The 21,720-nt window shown below is 41.4% G+C and overlaps 2 protein-coding genes across 2 annotated transcripts in view; one reads left to right on the top strand and one right to left on the bottom strand.

Moving 5' to 3' along the window:
• Positions 1-5,209: 5,209 nt before the first annotated feature.
• On the bottom strand, positions 5,210-8,393 carry LSM5 (LSM5 homolog, U6 small nuclear RNA and mRNA degradation associated). Its single transcript, XM_007175233.3, has 5 exons — positions 8,238-8,393; positions 6,953-7,048; positions 6,640-6,667; positions 5,874-5,946; positions 5,210-5,473 (listed from the first exon to the last, which is right to left on the bottom strand). Exons 1-5 carry the CDS (start codon positions 8,281-8,283, stop codon positions 5,441-5,443), a joined length of 276 nt encoding a protein of 91 aa, XP_007175295.1. The 5' UTR covers positions 8,284-8,393; the 3' UTR covers positions 5,210-5,440.
• A 6,305-nt stretch (positions 8,394-14,698) lies between these two features.
• AVL9 (AVL9 cell migration associated) overlaps positions 14,699-21,720 on the top strand; it is a 63,812-nt gene continuing 56,790 nt past the window's right edge. Inside the window, exon 1 of the mRNA XM_057549691.1 lies at positions 14,699-15,030. Coding sequence (XP_057405674.1) covers positions 14,938-15,030 — 93 coding nt within the window. The 5' untranslated portion in view covers positions 14,699-14,937. The remainder of the gene's footprint in view (positions 15,031-21,720) is intronic.

Here is a 21,720-nt window from a genome sequence, read left to right as displayed (position 1 = left end):
GGTCATTGTTCCTCATTATCCTGACAGGCAATGATAAGCCATTCAAATACTGTAACTGAAGTGAGGATCACAGATTGCTCAGAAAGATTGTTCTGGAAGAAAAATGGATTACAGGCCTGTGAGATGTGTGGGAGATGGGTTAAGAAAGTTGTTAGTAGTTATTCATGTAAGAACTTGGGGAGGACTTTTCAGTCCTTTGCATTGGTAACAGAAGAGGTAACAGAAGACTGGGTGGTAGTCCTGTGGTGGATTTGAACAGTTGTGGCTGTACAGGTGTGGTGTGTACTGGCTGAACGTAGTGACCAGCTGCAGTAGACAAAATAGCTAACTATTCCATTCTTTCTGGGTTTCACAAATGCAAGTCTGTATTTTCCATATCCTGTGGTGCTTCGTGAGTATCCTAGCTTCCTCGTCCTTCAGTCCCCATTGCCCACTACTCTCAACCAAACACCCATGGTTCCTATGTTTTATAACACGGCACAATTCCAACAATATGGTGGCTACTGGGAAGAAACGAAAACAAAAGACACACAAACAGAAACTGAACCTCAACAGGCTGAAAACTTGAATGAAAAACAAGATATTAACTGAGAAGGCGACAGCCATGACATAGTAAGGGTGACCAGTATCCCTGTGAATACATTCTCCCCTGAGAATGTGGGTGAAAAGGAAGAGGTAGAGAACATTAGCTATCCTGAGGGAGGTATTGCCTCCCTGACCTGGTTGGCTCAGGTCAACAAAGTAGATGAGGCCACTCAGGGTGCCATGGGTCAGTGCTGTGATGCACAGCCTGAGCCATCATCAGAAAGCAGTGAAGGACCACGGTGGAAGTATAGGGACCTCTTTGATGATGATGATGATTATTCTGTTATGAGCAGTATTTTTATTCCCCTATACTGTCCCCTGCCCCCCTGCCCCCCTGCCGAATGAAGTAGGTGAGGGCATACAGCTCGAGGAATTCCCCCAGCAAACGCCCTCTGGAGGTGACTCTCATAGCCTCTATGAGGGGTGTCATTATTCCTCCCCTCCTTCCACCCTGAACAAAGTAGATGAGGGCATCCAGTGGGAAATGAGAAAGGGAGCAGAGCAGCTGGAGAGTAGGTACCAGTAAGTAGATGAAGATGAAGGTGAGGTAGAGAACAATGAGGGGCACAGTTCCTCCCCTACCTGGTTGGCCCAGTTTACCAAAGTAGATGAGGGCATCCAGTGCGACATGAGTTGGTATGAAGCACAGGTAGAGAAATCCCCCCAGCAAATACCCTCCAGAGATGAAGGGACCTCACCAGACTGCAAAACCAAGGGGTCATGGAAAAAGCCAGTCACAAATAGGAAATTAAGTGCAGACAAAGATGAAGTGATGGTGAATGATGAGATTGGGGAGGTGCATAAAGAGAACTTGAAAAGGTGTGCAGAGATTAAAAAGACTGTGAAAGGCAGGAAGCTGAAAGACCTGAGCAGCTTCTCAAATGTTAAGACAGCCTATCTGTTGAAGAAAAGTGCTGCCTTGACCATTGTGCTTCCTGAGGATTCAGAAGACTCTGAGTTGGAAGTTGAAGATGTAATGCATGAGGTAGAATGCCTCCTTGAAGAAGCGAGTCCACAGGGCCCTCTGACATCTTCCAAAGGAAGGTCTTAACTGAAGGCTGGAAGGATAATGAGGATGCCACCTGAGTGCTCTGTCCCTCCCCAACTTATGGTCTGGACCACCAGAAATAAGTACAGATTATTACAAGCTGGTGGTGAATTTGAGCACATCCCTGTGGTTTACCAGTTGAAACAACAGGATGGCTATGAAAGCACTGGTGTCAGCCTCCGAAGAAAACATACTATGCTCAAGCCAGAGGGACTGGAGTCCAGGAGAGCCTCTCACAAATCATTGAAATGTAAGTGACTAGTGGGTTCATCCTATCTGGTTGTCTGTGGCAGTTCCATACTGGGTCCTGGATGCAAAGGCAGCTGTGAATCAACAGCAATTCTCTGATTTGAAGGTATGTTGTCACCTAAGCTGTAGGTGCCCACATTCATAGGATTTGCAAAGGGAATCCCAAGTTAGAATTCCTGCATTCTAGGAAATTGCAATGTAATGTGAAACGAAGTGCTCTAGTAGAAGGTGATAGAGAGCTGGGTGATAGCAGTAAGGAGAGTTGGGCTGAGATAGTCAGGAGGACATCAGCCTAGCTGGATTGCTGAGAATGGGCAGTCCATGTGGAGGCAGAGCATTTCGACACAGTTTTACGTTCTGTGGTCTGGAGACAAAAGAGGAGCAAGTTCGGAGTGGGAATGGAGACAGTAGCGTGAGCTCAAATGGGCAGCCAGTGCAGGATTCCTCTTGAGACCATCCTGCCAGAGAAGGGAAGACTGGCAGAGGAATTGAGAAATAGGAGAATGGGGTAAAGAAGTAGTGTTTCTCTTCACTTGTAGATTATTGTCCTGTAGGCAAGGGGCTAATCCAGACTGAGTAGAGAAATGAGACACATGTGCCATAGGAATTTCTACCAGCAGCATTTTATAGGAGAAATTAGAGTGAAGAGTGCCTATATGGCTGAAAACCAGTTTTATTCAACAAAACCAAGTGGTGAGGGTTTTGATTCACATGGGAGTAAAAGATATGTGAGAGGACTAACAGAACTGAATCTTAAATAAAAGGCTGGAGTCAGAAGTTGGGAAGAGAAGTTGTTTTGCTTTGCTGTGTGGGGTTACGGTGGGAGGGGCATAAAATGGTGAGATTGAGGGACTAGACTAGCAGCCTCCCCACACCTGGTTGAAGCTTGAGTTTGGACCGTCCTGTGACTGGCGGGGGCACAGCTGACAGGAGTGGGGAGGGAGGGAGGGCCCAAAGGAGAGCTTTGGGAGATGATTACCTCTGGGGTGCAAAGAATGAAGCAAAGCAGGTAAGTGAAGAATGGGATGCATAAGGGCCCCAGGGAAGTTTAAGTAAGTTCCAGTCTTAGTCCTAAAACCATTAGACTCAAGAAATATTTAAGCCTACCATTTCCACTTAAAGGTTGGGGTACTGTCACATCTTAACTCTTGGCTGTTATGACTTTGATTCACGCTCAGTGATTTGGAAGGGATTTTTAAAAACAAGGTGAATTTATGAGCAAATTTTTTGCCTTTGCTATGTTTAGTCCTTTAGTCCAGAGCTAAACTTCAAAGTAACCTTCTTAAAAGAGGTTGAGGTGGTCCCTTGGAGGTGAGGGGAATGAAGGGAAGGGGCTGGGAAACACTATTTTAATTGTGTGCGTGAAAAATCTTTGTACAAACAAATGTCTTTAAAGGCAGCAGTACCCCTTCTTCAAACGCCGTCTTACGCTGGATGAAGGTGCTGCTGCTCTGGTGCGGTGGCGGGTGTGCACACAGAGCTCTACCTGTTCCAGACCCGCCCTCTGTGGCCCAGAGCTCCTCTCAGGTTACCTGGATAAAACCTTAACACGGAACATCCTTTCTATTACAGGCATATTACTGAAGCATATACTCTGCAGGCAGCTACAGCCCTGTGGAAGTCCATTGCCCTTGCAGCCAGAAGCCCTGGAGTCAAAGCACTGCTCTGCCTCTTACCTTGTATCACTTAATAACATGTTAGGCGGCTTCCTCTATAGAATAGAGATCGTACCCTGACTTTAACAGTGCAGTGGTGAGAACAAATTAAATAAGTGAACTTTTTTGTAAACGGTGGTCTATAACTTGCACGTATTGAGGGTGCTACTTGAAACCCTTCCACACTCACTGCATGACTTTGACTTCTCTCCCCAGTGACATCCAAAGTCCTTTGGTTGGTGCATGGGCCAGAAATTCCCTGGCATGTTCATTGCCTGGGACATCTGGTATAGTCTTCTGGCTTAGTCTCACCTTCCTGAAAAAGGAAAGTGTGTAAGCTATGCATCAAAAAAGCACCGGAACTCTCTCCCACTTGGTTGAGAACACAGCACTGCCAATGCAGGGGACACGGGTTCGAGCCCTGGTCCAGGAAGATCCCACATGCAGCGGAGCAACTAAGCCCGTGCGCCACAACTACTGAGCCTGCGCTCTAGAGCTCGCGAGCCACAGCTACTGAGCCTGCGCGACAACTACTGAAGCCCGCGTGCCTAGAGCCCATGCTCCACAACAAGCCACCGCAATGAGAAGCCCACGCACCACAACCAAGAGTAGCCCCCACTCGCTGCAACTAGAGAAAGCCCACGCGGAGCAACAAAGACCCAACAAAGCCAAAAATAAAAACAAACAAACAAACAAAAGTACCAACAGGCAAACTACAAACTGGGGAAGTTATTGCAAAATGCATGATTAAGAGTAACCTATTAAGAATTCTTACAGATTAGTAAGAAAAAGAACAGTATCTCAATGGCAAAACCCTCATATAAGTAATTCACGAAATACTAATCAGTTCAAAATTAATCTTTAAATATTTAAACATACCAGGTTTTGCCTATCACAATGGCAAAGGGAGGAGAAAATAGAACATAGCCAATGTTGGTAAGTGTGTGAAGGGTACTATGAAAAACTACAACTGTATGTAGGTTGGCACAAACTTTTTGTTGGCAACATGACAATATCTATCCTTTGACCTTACATATTTATGAATTTATTCTAAGAAAAATAAAAATGTATAAAGATTTAGTTAGACTGCTGTGGCCAGTAATAAAGAACAGGCTAAATAAGTTATGGTAAACCCATTTAATAAAATACTATGCACACATTAATGTTGCCAAAATATTTGACATGGAAAGATTCTCCCCATTTAAATTCAAAAAAAAGTCTTATATGGAGGCTACAAAACACTACATTCAGGAAGAGTAAGTTTTTGTAAAAATAAAATGTGTACTGAGAGTATATTAAGAAAGTCTAAGAGAATATACAGCAAAGTGATTAATATTTTCCTTTTTCCTTTATCTGCACTTCTACAATGTGCATATATTACCTGTGTATTTTGCTTGTTTGTTTTTAATAGGAGTTAATGGAACTTGAGTTCAGTAGAAAAATCGTCATTTCAAAGCATCAGAGTTTGAACTGAATTTTGTAAGTGATCATTTCAGGTTTTTTTAATGCACCTGTTCAAAATCAAAAGCTCATCATTTTGTTTGGAACAATTTTTCTTTGAGAATCAAATGGTCACCTAAATGAGGAAGCAAATAATCATAAAATGACAGGAAAGCAAGTGACAAAGTAACTACAACCACTGGCTATTGCAGTATAATAAATAAAATGACGGTTAACAAAAACACCTTTATTTTTGTCTTCAAAGAACAAACTGTTCTTCTTTTTCCAACATAATCATGATTAACTTACAAAAACAGGCATTTACAATGCATCTTCAAAGCATTTCCCTTTAACGGAAAACTTGGCTTCACAGAATACAAACGTTAAAAAGTTTTTAAAAAAAATTCTATTTTGTTGTCATTATAAGACGAAACAGAATCTAGCATAAGTCAAGGAAATCCATTCATACTTCAGGTCCTTCTCCTCCAGGAACCAGCTGCAAAGGAGGAAAAAGTTTAATATTTAGTTTAGTACTACATAATCTAAAAACCCCTACTGAGAGCTCCTCATTGATCGGAGTCACGCCTCTTTGCCCCTCCCCCATATTTCCATTTTCTCCATGTCACTGCTGTTTACAATTCCAACATCATCAATTAATACTTAGTGTCTCAACAATGATTCTTGGCAAAATAAATGATTAGAAAGCACAAGCAAACTAATCTTAGGCCTAATGTCATCTTCAACAGTTTGGCCATAGAGCCCTGACCACCAGAGCACCCCTTTCCCATCTTAAGCACCACTAGACCATGAACATTTAGTCAAGCAAGTTAGTTCTGTAATCCCTGCCCCACAAAAATGGCTTAACATCTAAATAAAATAGCTTTACTGTGTCTTACCATTGTTATGTTATTTCCATTTAGCAAAATTTGATCTAATTTAGTAATTCTTCTTCCTTCTGGTGTGATTTCACTAAACAAATAGATTAAAGGTTAATTATATATAAATGAACATGAGGTCAGGCAATTGTATCAACACTTCAGAGACAAAGTGGGTGATGTAAATTCTTCCCCAAAGGCAACAGAGTGGACTGACTGGCCTAAGATCCACATCCACTAGGGCTGATCTTCATCTAAAAAGGTGAAACTTGCCAAGGAGATCAAATATGAAATAAAATGTTTACTATCCTCATTCTTTTTACTATTATTTACTACTGATTCCTATCCATTATACCAATCTGTAATTAATTCAAATCTGAAAGCAGAGCTACTGGTCACGATCTTTATAATTAATATAACTGAAGCATCATTTACATTTTCTATTATATATAAGTTGTAGAATAATTAATTTAAAGCATTAAATGCTCTTATTATCAGTTCCTTTATTTGACCTGAGCCCTAAGATCTCTGGCTGTTTTTAGTACCTTTTACCTTAAAGCTTTGTCTCTACTAATTTCCTAGCAATTTAGTGACAGTTACATAAAGTTAATAATCCTCTAATCCAATTTTACTAACATGAGTAGGTAAAACTTCTATCTTTAGAGTAGTTCGAATAGGCAGTGTTCTCTGATTCAACAGATCATTTTACTGACTCAACAGTACTAAAACTGCCTTAAATTAAAAAGAGATTCCCCTGACCAATTCCTTAATTTTTAACACTACTCACAACTCAGTGACATCTTCCAGTACCATATCTGAAATTTGGTGTTAAGAAAATAAATATACCAAGTTAAATTCACTCTCGCTTCTGCCTTTGTTCAGTTTTAATTATAACATTGAACACAATGGCTCAAATTCAAAATGCTTGTGATTGGTAAGAATTTCATCTTCTTTCAGTACACGCACCTCTTAAAACACTATCACAGTTTCCATGAGAATAAATTAATTTTTATTATAATAATCCGTAAGTACTGATTGTCTACAGTTCTTTTTTTAAAATACTGAAAAAAAACCCATACTACCAACTTTTAAAAGGATACTGACAAAGTCATCAAATCCCAGAAGTGTGCCAACAATCTCCTTATCACTCTTCATCACAATGTGAATCCTTGATCCTATACACTTGTCCACAAGCTCTATGGATTTTTTTTTAACAAAAAAAAGGGGGGGGGAGAGGAGAGAAAAGATTATTTTGCCCATTCGTTATTTCAACAAATATGTGAGTGCCTACTGGCACGTATTACTTGTATATGGTGAAAGATAAACCAGGAAAAGTATTCACTCGAAAACTTTAGGTCTTACACTACATGTCTCCGTTCATCATTCTATGAACAGGAAAGTTTTCCCTGTTCTCGACTTACCCCTCCTTTGTAACAATTTATCATGGTTGTGGCTTAATATTATTTTAGGTTACCTTATTGACATATGAACCCCACCCCCGCCCCCCAGACTCTAAGGTCCATGAGAGCAGAGACGGTGGTTTTTTTACTCATCAGTGTATCCCCAATGGACACTGCCTGGCATACACTGATCATTCAAAAAGAGTTTGTTCCATGACACTTGACAATCACGGCCACATCCACTAGCTCAATCACCCTTCAGATACAAAATATTAAGAGAGAGGCCTGTTTTCACCAGAGATCCCTTCTTGTCACTACGTCTCCCCCACCCCCCAAAAGTCTATCCTCTGTAGTCTGACAGCAGCGTGAACATCTCTTCAGCAGGCTTAGCGTTATTTGGTACGATGTTTATTTGCCCGGTATCCTGTCTCCTACACTGGTTTGTATGCTATCTGAAGGCAACGGCCGTGATTTTAGTTTGTTCAACAGTGCCCAATCACGGTGTCCAGTACACAGAGGCGCGATAACTGTTGAATAAATGAACGGCAATAAAAACTAGTTTCCGGAGTCCTCTTTTAAGGCGCAGTCCAGATCCTGATGCCTCTCTCAACAACTGGCCAGACAGGCAACAGGGCCTAATCTGGGGATTTTAAATGCTAGGTTGAGGAACGGGACTGCTATCCACTATTGAAAGGCAAGCTCACAACAAAGAAGGCCAACGACTTATTCACTAAGCGTGAACCTCTTCCAGTGACGGTTTGGTCTGGGGAGTCAAAAGTCCCTGCCTCGAGAAAACCCCACCACGCCGAAGAGACGTGGGCGGCCTGAGGCCGCAGAGACTTGGAGCCTAGAGGAGAGCCGCGGAGAAAGAAAGCAATTGGTCATATACATTCTTCTAACACTCAGCCAGGGGCTGCGCTGCCCCTCGGGCCCCGACCCTAACCTTCAGCTCCCCGCCCCGGCACCCCAACAGGACAACGGTTACCTAGAGGGAGAAGCTGCGACGGGTTGGTAGTAGCGTTAGCCGCCATGGCTACGCCGGAAATGGTCTGCGTCTCTCGAAGTTGGGAAGGCGAGATTTAAAGAGCGCGCTTCCGCTTTTTCCAGCAGCCCGGACAGGCTCGACCAATCCGAGGCCGAGAGTGCGATCGGGTCGGTCCACGGGGATCGCTCCCACTCACTCCTTCCCCGGCAGTGAGATCCTGGGAAATATTTCCGTTCACTGAACGTTCTGCGGTCTCGACAGACACTCACTTTCCTCTCCAAATTTCCAAGAGACTTTAAAGCTATCCCGCCTTGTAAATAAATTATTCCTCTAACCCGGAAGACTTTGCCAAACGGAAACCTTTGAGTCGTTTTATCTTCCCCAAGTTGTATCTCATTTCAACCCAGGATCTTTCTTCAGACCAGTATAAATAAATTTGATTTTCCCGCCACCGATTCGTTGTGTTGTAATTTTCGTAAAATTTTTTGTTGTTGTTGTTCTTGTTTTTGTTTCTTTTAAGGAATCTACCGCTTCTTTTAAAAGTTCGGCGGATTGAAAACCCACAGCAAGGGACTTCCCTGGTGGTCCAGTGGTTAGGACTCTGTGCTTCCATGGCGGGGGTATCGGTTCGATCCCAGGTCAGGGAATTAAGATCCCGCCTACCGCATGGTGTGGCCAAAAATAAATAAGTAAATAAATAAAACCCACAACTAGCATCTTTAAAAAACTTTTCTGGGCGAGGGGGAGATTTTAAATATGTTTCCTATTTTCTACTATCGTTCTTAAATCCTGTTATATCTAGGAGTCTACTCTAGACTTTTTGTATTCACTATTTCTTCCACAAACACATTGTCCAACAGGCAACCACCAGATGTCACTCTATGTTAATGACATCACATTTAGGAAACCTTGATGCTTTTACACTTCTTTTTTGAAAAGAGAAAGCAAACAAATTTTCTGCCTTAGTCTATTTTATGTTTGTATCTGAGGAACTTAAAACTAAAGAGCCTAAGCAGGAGAGGCCAGAAAGAACATCCTTCATTCATACAACAAATGGTTGTAAAGCACCCATCATTCATTCATTGAACAAATACTTTAGTTGCACACTGGCATTTTGCTGAGTATAAAACAGTGTAAAGAACAGAACTACAACGTCTTCTGTCCTTATAGGAGCCAGAGGATAAATAGGGGAGAAAGACGATTATCAAACATTATGTGGAAGGCATATGAAATTTAATACATAAAGCAAAAAGTCCTCTTTTAGCTTCAGGGATCCTAGAGAAGTAGGTATGATTTAAGGCAAACATCGGTGAGGAGGTTCAGAAGCCCTTACAGGTGGGCCCTTGAGTTCAAAGCCCCCTAGGATTCAGCCTCCTTCTAAATACTAAGCCAATCCTGGCTTTTTTGCATTTCATAAATATTGAGTACCTAGTATGTATCAGGAAACTTACAAATACACTTACTCCTAATCTTTATTCTTTTAATAGAGATAGAGTAGGATAATTAAATAGTTAGTTTATAAATCCCACTAGAGGATTAAAGAGAGAAAGAGAATTTTAAGGGAGTTCAGGAGACTGTTGTAAACTAATGACCATTCAAGAAAACAATCCAGTTTAAAAGAAAATAAAAGAATCCAGTTAAATAGGCTTCATTCAGCCTCCTTGACCTTCCCTGAGTTCCAAAGGGCAGATTCAAACAGTTTCTAATTAGGGAAGGGAGGGGATGCAGAAGTAAGGGGGGAGCAATCAAGAAACAATGGTGCAGCCTTGGGGCAGGGTCCTGGTTCTTGCTCAAGGAACATACATAACAATATCTTTGAATTCTGCAGGAACTAAGGCCCCCACCCAGGTGGAGGATAGTAACTTAAGGTTGAGCGTAAGATTCCTAGAGCACCACCCTGTTACCTAACCACCAATCAATCAGCAGAAAGTCACACACCCTGCAGTCCTCACCCCAAATTTTGCCTATAAAATCTCCTTCCCCAAAACCATCAGGGAGTTTGGGGTTTTGGGGGGCATGAGCCACCCATTCTCCTTACTTGGCCCTACAATAAATCTTTCTCTGCTCCAAACTCCAACGTTTTGGTCTGTTTGGCCTCACTGTGCATTGGGCACACAAACTTGTGTTCGGTAACATTCTCTTATAATTATCTACCCAGGGGGTAACACACATCCCACCCCACCCCATTCCTGCAAAAGACTGTGGGTTCCTCAAAGTCAAGAATTTTGGGAAGCAGCATAATGATTAAATCCATTAGTTCTGAAGTTAAATTACTTTGATTCAAACCTCATCACCACCACAATTCCTTCTAGTTATTTGACCTATTCAAACTTTGCAAGTCCCATGTTACCCATTGGAAAGAACAGAATAATAGTGTCTACTTACAGGACTGTTGTGAAGATTAAATGAGATAATCCATGAAAAGTAGCTAGCAGAGGACTCATTAAATATGAGCTATTATTACTTATTTATTTTTGTTTCCTAATATTTAATATGACGGTTTGTGTTACAAAAGCTAGCATTGCTAGCTAGCTAGTTTCACATTTATCTTACTTTTAAAGACATAAGCCATTTTAAGGCAGCAATTTTGTTACGGGAAAACTGGGTTTGCCTCTTTGTGGGTGTCCAGTTGAAAGACACAACCAAGCCAAAGATCCAGAGAAGGCAGGATTTCTTACTTGCAGCAAGTAAGGAGAAACACGAGGGATCTTTCCCAGAACAGTGTCTCCCTGAACAGGAAAATTGGGGAAGTTTTAAGCTAAGGGTACATGCATATTCATGAGGGGGCTTGAGCAGAAAATTCAGCACAGAATTGGGGCAAAGGTTGACAGAGTCAAAGTTTTTGTTGGTTGAAGGCAGGAGGGTCACAAAAGGTCAACATCAAACCTCAGGTTATGGTTGAGCAAAACAGCTCAAGAAAGTGCTTCAGGCTAATCTTTATCATTGAAACAGAACTGGCAGTCTTTATGACAGATTTATCTTTGCTATTGTTACTTCTCTTGTCTGATAACATCTTTTGTTCCATTAAGATCATTATTACTGACACCTGTTCAAGGGCAAGCATTGTGGCCAGGCTTAGATCACAGAATCCCTTAAGCCTAAAATGGCTTCCCTTATATCAAAAAGCTATATCTGGTTCTTTTCCTCCAGGGACCCCCTACCCTCTCTGCTTACAATTTTTTCCTTTCCTTTCCTTTCCTTTCCTTCCTTTCCTTTCCTTTCCTTCTTTCTTTCTTTCTTTCGTGTGTGTGTGTGTGTGTGTGAGTGTGTGCGTGTGTGTGTGTGTGTGTGTGTGTGTGTGTGTATGTACTGTTCCTACCACAGTTCCAAGCGTACTGTATGGTCTAATGTTCTTTAAGTTGATTCTCATTCTATTTCATTCATATCCATCAAAAACCTCCTTAATCTTCACATTTTTCTAAAGACAAAGTAATGCCAAATTTGTTGTGAAACCCTTTTCTTTTTGTTTGTTTGTTTGTTTTCCTATCTCTATTCTTGTTTCATTTTCACCATACCATAATATGAGTAGGGACCAAATTCAAGGCATTGTTGCTACTTGATAGAGTTTAAAATTCAGAAAAATATGCTTTAAGAAAGTCAATACTTTGTATTCCATTACAGAAACCAAATTAACATAAGCAATATTCAATACTATTGATGACGAATAAAGAAAGTCTCTTTATACTCTGAAAAAGGAGATACAATTTGTTTACAGAGTAGAGTTAACGGGGATTGCAGGAAGAGAGTGGTTTTATTTTATTGAGTACTTTCCTGAGGCAAGAGACAAAAAGAAATACGCAATTCCAGATGGAGAGTTCATTTTTAATGAATTTGAAAACATGTCACAGCTCTATGTCTCCAGGGTTTTTCTCCCATTAGCTCTTACTTACAGAGCAGATATAAAATAGAATTTATAATTCACCATAAAATATATATAATTAAAAGAAGCTCTTCAATGTATTGTATGTTCAGAAAAGCATTTCTAATTATTTCCCTGGAGATAAATGTCATCATAAAAATACAAGCAAAAGTTTCCTTTCGGGCTTCCCTGGTGGCGCAGTGGTTGAGAATCTGCCTGCTAATGCAGGGGACACGGGTTCGAGCCCTGGTCTGGGAAGATCCCACATGCCGCGGAGCGACTGGGGCCGTGAGCCACAACTACTGAGCCTGCGCGTCTGGAGCCTGTGCTCCGCAACAAGAGAGGCCACGATAGTGAGAGTCCCGCGCACCGCGATGAAGAGTGGTCCCCGCTTGCCGCAACTAGAGAAAGCCCTCGCACAGAAACGAAGACCCAACACAGCCAAAATTAAAAAAATAAAAAAAATAAAGTTTCCTTTCAAAATAATGTTCAGAACAGAAACGGACTCACAGACTTAGAGATTAGAGAATGAATTTATGGTTGCAGGGGGGCGAGGGGGGAGGGAAGGGATAGTTAGGGAGTTGACTGACATGTACACACAACTATATTTAAAAAGGATAGCACAGGGAACTCTGCTCAATGTTATGTGGCAGCCTGGATGGGAGAGGAGTCTGGGGGAGAATGGATACATGTATATGTATGGCTGAGTCACTTGGCTGTGCACCTGAAACTATCACAACATTGTTCATTGGCTATACTCCAATATAAAATTAAAAGTTTAAAAAAATAAAAACAAAACAATGTTCAGGAAGTATTCCATTATCTCAAATTGTTATTTCCAATCTTGTTCCTTACAATACTTTTTAAAATAAAGGAGAAATTTCTATTTTCCCCTCAATAGATATTTGTCCTTGTAGACAATATGTTGTTAATGAATTTATTTTATATTAATACAACTCATTATACAAGTCCTACAACCACTGTAGGACTTCCCTGGTGGACCAGTGGTTCAGAATCCGCCTGCCAATGCAGGGGACATGGGTTTGATCCCTGGTCCAGGAAGATCCCACAGGCCGCGGAGCAACTAAGCCCGTGTGCCACAACTACTGAGGCTGCGCTCTAGAGCCCATGTGCCACCACTACTGAAGCCTGCGCTCCTAGAGCCTGTGCTCCACAACAAGAGAAGCCACCACAATGAGAAGCCCGCGCACCGCAACGAAGAGTAGGCCCCGCTTGCTGCAACTAGAGAAAGCCCGCGCGCAGCAACGGAGACCCAACGCAGCCAAAAATAAATTAATTAATTTTAAAATATTTTTAAACAAACTACCGTAAAAGTTGTTATTCTAAATTGTTAAATGGACCAGTCTGTATATTTAGAGATGGAAAGAATTCTGGAAATCCGCTTGTTTACTTTCTCTTCCAATTTTCCCTGTAAGCAGATGGAAGAAAACAGTAACATATTCTGTATACAGGCAATATTATAGTTTCACACACAGTTTTGAGCCAATGCCAAGAATTTTGTAATACAGAAAAGAAATAGTAGCAACATCTTGAAAGTTTTCTACAGTATTTTTCTTAGCATTAAAACAGTTCAACTGAATCATAGAAAGTATATTCTAAGAAGAGTATATTTTTCTCAGCCATACTTAGATTAGAATGAATGTCCTTAAATTTCAAGGCCAGAAGTGGAATCAGCTGCTAAGGTTGTCTAAACTAAGGGATGTGCAATTTGTAATGATAAACTTCACAGCTCGTTACTGTAATAATTGTGAATGTCATTTGAAGCAGGTACCTATCCTCAAACTGCCCTGGATAAGACTTGTTAAATCTATTAGTATTTCCATTATTCACTTTAAATTGACACAAAATGAGATTCAATTTTTTTTTAATTGAACTAGTACAATCATCAAGGAAATAAAAAATCCTGGTGACAACAGACCCCATGTATTTTAGTACTCTGTGCTGACCAGAGTACTAAACCCAGAAAGATAGAATGATTTTTTTTTTTAAATATCAGGACTAAAATAATAAATAAATAAATAAATAAAATAGGACTAGAAGGATCATTTTACAGGTCTCACTGTAAATTTACTTTCAAGGACATTCTGCATCAGGCCTTAAAACACTTCCAAACTCCTATACATAATATTTAAATAAGGAAAAAAACATAGAACGAAGCAAAAGAGAAACTCTGGGTAAGCAGGTAATTTAAAGGTTGAATACACAGATGTACAGCCGCACCAATATGTCTCCGTGTTATCAAAATTTAAGAGTAAAGAGCAGAGAGGCTGTAGGCCAGAGAGGCGAAGGAAAGGAAGTGAAAGAACTGGATACTCCGAAAGTGAAGAAAAAAAAAAAGGAAAGCTGAGGGAAGAGATGGGAAGGGGCGGAGATTTTAAGGGGGAAGAAACGAGGACAGAGGAGTAGGAAGCGGGATGAGATCTCACCTAGAGGGTGTGACCGGGGTACAGGTGTGCCAGGCGACCCCACCAGGCCCCGCCCCATCCCGGCGCCCCGCCCCCTCTCCAGGCCCCGCCAGGCCCCGCCCCATCAGGTGCCTCCCGATCCTGCCCAGTCCCGCCTTACCGGCGGCTGCCGCCGCATCAGATGACAGCCCGGAAGCAGCGGAAGCGGATGAGGGAAGCTCGGCCGCGGCCCGAGGGGGCGGTGCAGAGCTGCAGGAGCCTCGGCCTCCTCCCCGCTCCCTGCGCGGCTCTCATGCGGCGCCTTCGCTGACACCTGAAATCCACTGCTCGCCGTCCTCCTGGGGATCACGGGGTTGCTCGGCTTGCCGCCCTCGGCGGTTTCAGTCGTCGTCGTGCGGGCCTGCGGCGGTCGCCCATGGAGAAGAACGGGCGGGGCGGCGATAGCGCCCCCCGGGGGCCCGTACTGCACATCGCGGTGGTCGGCTTTCATCACAAGAAGGGCTGCCAGGTGAGGAAGGGGCCTGTGCCCGCCCCCGGCCGTTCGGGCGTTCGCGCGCTGCCGGCACCCAAGCTGCTCCGCTCTGCTTAGACCTCCCTCTAGTGCCCTCGGCTTTGCCCCTGAACTTGATTCCTCTCTCCAGCTCCTCGCACTCACCCCACCTGAAGCCCACCCCCCCACGCTCCCTTTTTTCTCCTGCCCCTGAAAATTGTATCTTGAGCAGCGGAGGAGCTATGTGTCGGTATATTGGGGTTGGTAGGTATTTAGGTTCTTTGGTGGGGTGGGAGGAAGGAATCGAAGGTCGGCCCACTCTCTTCCCCATCCAGCTCTGCCTCCGCTGACTTTCTGGGTGTCCACCTATAATGGGATCCTTTAGAAAAATTCAGCACTTGGGCTGCGTTTTCGAGGTAATGAGCTCTGGGACTCCACACGAATGAAGCACACGCGGCGCCGTGGGGAAATCAACTTCCTTTGTTTATCTGTGGAAGCCCTAGAACCCCTGTTAGGCTGGTGTACTGACTCCACCCCCCCTTCCCATTCGGCGTTGGTTTTGCTGTTTAGTTTTGTCCAGATCTTGCCTTTTGGTGAGAGATCGACCTCTCCAGCTCAATTGCAGTGAGAGGACGTGTATTTCACCGAGCAAAGAAACGTGCAAATGTAAAGTCATTTTTAAGCTTCTTCACTGAAATGGTGAACGGGAACAATAGAACATTTGCAGTCTATGTATGGAAGGCAAGGGAACAAAGATAGAAACAGGATTATTTAATGAGAGCAAACGCTGGAAGGCAGTGATGTCATAATGTGCTAGTGAACGGCAAATTGAAATTCTTAAAGTATTAAAAATACGGATTGCTACCACTAGGTAATGTAACATTTTGTTTCTTGCATTTCACAGAAAATGTAACATTTTAGAAGACTTTTATTGGCAAAATTTAAGTTCGTTAGAGGATGATAACAGAAAAGTGATGGAGTGGAAAGATAGTTGTGTTTGTATGTGTTTTAAAGACTGTTTAACTTTAAAATATATCATATTCCTTGTCCCTCAGGTAAAAATGGTATAGAAAGATACCAAGGAGGAAGTGGCATTATTCAGTATAGTATTTTAAAAAATTCAAAGCAGCAGCAGTAGAATATAAGTTTTTAAAATGTGGCCCTCACAGCAGAAACTAACACAATGTTGTAAAGCAATTATACTCCAATAAAAATTAATTTTAAAAAATAAATTTAAAAAAATGTGGCCTCATATTTAGAGGTACGAAAATAGATATTTGAGATAATTGTACGATGGCATGTAAACACAGTGTTCATCATCAGATTTTTAATACTTTAAAACTTCACATCTTTGATGTTGTCTTTTATAACTTACCTTGGATATGGGCGAAGTAACTGAAACTTGGAGGAAGTAAAATGATCTTACTGAGGTCACGCTGGAGTTAGAATTGCCTGGGCACCATGTGTGTTCATTCAGCTGAGCCCCGTGGCATTTAGGAGTCTTTTACAGTAAAGTAAGAACTGGGGCCCACTTCACAACCAAACTGAATGGAACTTTTAGTGACAAAACAGAAGGAAATATTGGTAGGAAATAGAATAAAATCTTTTAATCGTTGCTGTCATCTAAAGTCAAGATTAATTATTACGTGTTCTACGTGTTTTATTGGTAAAAGTAGTATAATTGATGTTTCCAAAAGGAAAAATGATTTATCTTATGGAAAAAAAATGTAATGCTGCTTAGGGATTAAAGAGTACTGAACAACAGATTGTAAGATGAAGCAGAACTCTGGGGTGAAATAGCACCCTGGGTATGCCCTTTCTCTGGATTTGTTCTGGCTTTTGGTTTCAGCATTGAGATTGATTTTTTTTTTTTTTTTTTTGACCGTGCTGCATGGCTTGCAGGATCTTAATTCCCCAACCAGGGTTCGAACCCAGGCCCTGGCAGTGAAAGTCCTAACCACTGGACCACCAGGGAATTCCCGGTGACTGGTTTTGTAAAATGGACATTGTGCTGGGTGGGAGTCAGAAGACCTGGATGATGTCCTGGCTTCACAGCTTTATGACCTCCAGCAAGTCCAAATTGCTTAATTTTTTCTGTACCTCATTTTCCTCTACCAGATTTCGTCATGAGAATTTTAGACCTGGCAGGGATCCTTAGAGGTCATCTACTCTACCTTCGTTAAATTTACAGATGAGTAAACTGAAACCCAGAAAGGTTAAGTGACTTAAACATACTTACACAGCTAGTTAGTGGTAAAAGCAGATTTTATTCAGAAAAGCAATTGCAACATTGAAAAAGAGACCTCAGTATAGAGCTGGACTCGATTCCGAAAATAACAAGGAAAAGTGAGAATTTATAGCCAGGAAGCAGAGTGGGGGCCAGTGGATGGAAAATAGTACCTCAGGGGTAACAGGGGTTTCTAGCTAAACCGGTCTAACAGGATTCTTGCTAAAATTGGACAATGCAGAGATGAACCCAGAAGCCCAGAAGTCAGGGCCTAATTGAGAAGAGAGTTCAGAGGAGCCTGACTAAAGTTTGGTTAAGGAGAGCCTCTTTGTCAGCACTAACATTAAAGCCCAGATGTCCCTGGTCTTTGTAACTGCATCTCTTTTAGTAGCACTTTAGGTTGTAGGCTTTTAGTAGAGTGGAAAAAATACATGCCTTTTATATATATTTTTGTAATCCACAAGGTGCTTCAGGGAGACTAAGGCAATTATTTTTGAATACATACACTTGTTGAGTGTCTGCTCACCTGGGTTGTTGATAGAACTGAAGAGAATGCATAGGGTTCTGCCACAATGCAATGAAAGATGATTTGGCTGTGCCTGGTCTTAGTTGTGGCGCATGCCATGTGTAGGCTCTAGTTCCCTGACCAGGGATCGAACCCGGGCCCCCTGCATTGGGAGCGCGGAGTCTTAACCACTGGACCACCAGGGAAGTCCCAGGGTTATTTTCTTATTGCTGGCTGAAAGCAGCTTTTGAAAATTATACTTACCTCACTTCGCGCTCCCAATGCAGGGGGCCCAGGTTCGATCCCTGGTCGGAAGGCAAGATCCCACGTGCGTGCCGCAACGAAGATCCAGCATGCTGCAACTCAGACCATTCCCAGCCTAAATAAATACATACGCACATACATACATAAATATTTAAAATTATAATTACATCTCATAGCAGAAAATGAAGAGCTAAGAACCTGGTTTTGCAAATCAAACAAGAATTTGTTAGAATTTGTCAAAGTCAAAATGTAGGTGATTTTTAGATTGAACTAGTGTGTATTCTGTAGTTTTTGCAAGAGTCAAACACTTACAATTTTTTTTTTTAATTTTTATTTATTTATTTATTTATTTATTTATGGCTGTGTTGGGTCCTCGTTTCTGTGCGAGGGCTTTCTCTAGTTGTGGCAAGCAGGGGCCACTCTTCATCGCGGTGCGTGGGCCTCTCACTATCACGGCCTCTCTTGTTTGCGGAGCACAGGCTCCAGACGCGCAGGCTCAGTAGTTGTGGCTCACGGGCCCAATTGCTCCGCGGCATGTGGGATCTTCCCAGACCAGGGCTCGAACCCGTGTCCCCTGCATTGGCAGGCAGATTCTCAACCACTGCGCCACCAGGGAAGCCCCAAACACTTATAATTTTAATAGAACTATTACTATTTCTCAGAGAAACATTTTGGCTTACTAGTAATCCGGTTTCTGTTACTCCTTTAATGGAGGTTAGCTGGAGAGATGACACTGATTTCTGGACTCTAAAGAGAGCTAAGGTTGGTGAGTTGATAATCTGAAAAACCTTTGGAACCCTCTGTGGTGGTAGTCAGGTTGTGTCAGGGGGCTGCTAACATAACCACTCCACTCAGCCAACAGAGCAAATGAATGAAAGGCTCTCACACTGAGTTGATTGGTAAAATTGACACGTCATTGCAGTGAAAAACACTTTTGCTGGAGACGTAATTTGTGTAAATTCATGGAAGTTCATCCAGCTGGAATAGGATGTTCAATTAATGTATACTAGTACAGGAAAAGATGGGAAAATAGTTTGTTCATCTACATTTCTCATTTTTGGTTGCCCTACTTTCTCCCTTTTTTGTCTTAGTTTTTATAAAATATCAAAGTGTACTAAAAATGCCAGTATATGTCATATTAGTTCTTAAAGGATGTTCTTCACTTCTGCAAAAGATTTTGGATGACCTACAACTCTTTTTTTAAAAATTTTTATTGGAGTATAGTTGATTTACAATGTTGTGTTAGTTTCAGGTGTACAGCAAAGTGAATCAGTTATACATTTACGTATATCCACTCTTTTTTAGATTCTTTTCCCATATAGGCCATTACAGAGTATTGAGTACAGTTCCCCGTGCTATACAGTAGGTCCTCTATTTTTTATATAGTATTGTGTATATGTCAATCCCAGTCTCCCAATCTATCCCCCCCCCCCGCCCCACGCTTTCCCCCCTGGTAACTAAGTTTGTTTTCTACATCTGTGACTCTATTTCTGTTTTGTAAATAAGTTCATTTGTACCATTTTTTTTAGATTCCACATATAAGCGATATCATACGGTGTTTGTCTTTGACTTACTTCACTCAGTATGACAACCTCTAGGTCCATCCATGTTGCTGCAAGTGGGATTATTTCGTCCTTTTTTATGGCTGAGTAATATTACATTGTATATATGTGCCACATCTTCTTTATCCATTCCTCTGTTGATAGACATTTAGGTTGCTTCCATGTCCTGGCTATTGTGAATAGTGCTGCAATGGACATTGTGGTGCATGTATCCAACTCTGCTTTCTTAACCCTTCAAAATCCAAATATATTTGATGTTCTGTAAAGTACATGCATATTAAGTCTTAGGCAGAAGGACTGTTCTAGAGACTGCCGTTCATTGTTAATCAGTAGTGTATCAGGTGTTTCAGACTTTCTAATTATGTAAGATTTCCGTCAGGTTGGATTAATCAGCTACCTTCTCCACCGTTAAGATTTTACTTCCAGGTGTAAAGGATTAAAAGTACATGGCTCATTGAATTGTAACTGACTTCGGATTGTTTTAGGTGGTTTGAGGGTGCTTTGTTAGACTGCTCTTCCAAGTACTCAAAATGCAGCAGGTCATGTTGATCACAAGTTCATTCCACACACTGAGATTATTCATAGAGAAAATTCCCATACTTGGTTGTAATTTGTAAAATTTAGATTCAAGTGAGCTGAAGTAAAACCTTTGCTTAAAAAAGTAATTCTTAGGATTTCCCTGGTGGCGCAGTGGTTAAGAATCCGCCTGCCAGTGCAGGGGACACGGGTTCGAGCCCTGGTCGAGGAAGATCCCACGTGCCATGGAGCAACTAAGCCCGTGCGCCACAACTACTGAGCCTGCACCCTAGAGCCCGGGAGCCACAACTACTCAGCCCAAATGCCACAACTACTGAACCCCGTGCTCCTAGAGCCCGTGCTCCACAACAAGAGAAGCCACCACAATGAGAAGCCCGCACACTGCAACGAAGGGTAGCCCCCGCTCGCCACAACTAGAGAAAGCCCGCACGTAGCAACGAAGACCCAACGCAGCCAAAAATAAAAAGATGAATTAATTATTTTTTTAAAAAGCCAATATATTTCTTTAAAAAAAAAAAAGTAACTCCTTTCAGGAGTGTGCTGGGTTGAACATGATTATTTAGGGGAATGTACTAAATCTTTGTAGACTCTTCCCTTATAAAGGTGCTCTGCAGTGCTGTGATAAAGAGGTCGGTTTACATGGGCAAGATGAAAGCCATCTATGTTGAAGATCCTCAAACTAGGCATGTAGATGTTGATTCCTTCACTTTTTTTTTTTATTTTTTTTTTATTTTTTGATTCCTTCACTTTGTTTCCTATTTTTTCTACCTTTGAGGCCTTCAGATGTATTTTAAATGAAAAATGCCTTCTTTTAAATTAAAATGAATATTTGTTTATCATTTGATTATTTTTTCATTTTTATTTGGGTAATTCATGAGAATGAATTCTTCTATAGATACCATGTTAATTTCTAGTGGTCATTATTCTAGTTTATTGATCTACTTAACATTTAGAACATTTTAAGTGAGCTAAAGTACTACCAGGACAATTCAAACGGTTTTGAAATATTTATCCATTCCAACTCTTTCCCTGAAATTTTTAAAACTTTAGCACTTAGCAAAGAATTCTTCTTCCTTCTTATTCACCTGCAATTAGACTCATTGACATGAGGTAATTTATGGATGTTTTCTATATAGTAGTTTGCTTGTTACAGATTGTGTGTCCCAGAGTTTTGCTTGTTCCTTATTTGCTTTGTGGAAGTAAATATATAAACTGTATTTGTCAGATTTGCATAATGTTTGGCAAAATAGTATAATCAATCTATATCAAACTTTTTGGTTCTTTCATAGATAGAGTGGAACTTTTTAAAACACTCAAATTAATAGGGAATAGTTATTTTCCAAAGTGATGTCATAAAAAGTTGGAATTATTACTTGAATTTTGACCACTATTCTGATAGAGTTCATGGTTTTGTAAACATAACTAGCAGTTTTAATTCTTGGATAAACTGGTTTTACCAGACTGTACTTCTTTAAAAAGTAGAATTATTAAAGCACTAGAACTCACGTTTACATGAGTAGTTACAAAAATGAATAAAGCAACTAGAAGCAGTGAAGAGAACAGTATATTTTCCTTTTGGTCTGAGTGGGCTGATGATGGGGAAATCTCCATGA

Source organism: Balaenoptera acutorostrata, chromosome 7, assembly GCF_949987535.1.
Source record: "Balaenoptera acutorostrata chromosome 7, mBalAcu1.1, whole genome shotgun sequence".
In the NCBI taxonomy this organism is placed as follows: Eukaryota; Metazoa; Chordata; class Mammalia; order Artiodactyla; family Balaenopteridae; genus Balaenoptera; species Balaenoptera acutorostrata.
Note: the sequence above shows the minus strand (reverse complement) of the source record. Positions and strands in the feature narration are given on the sequence as shown.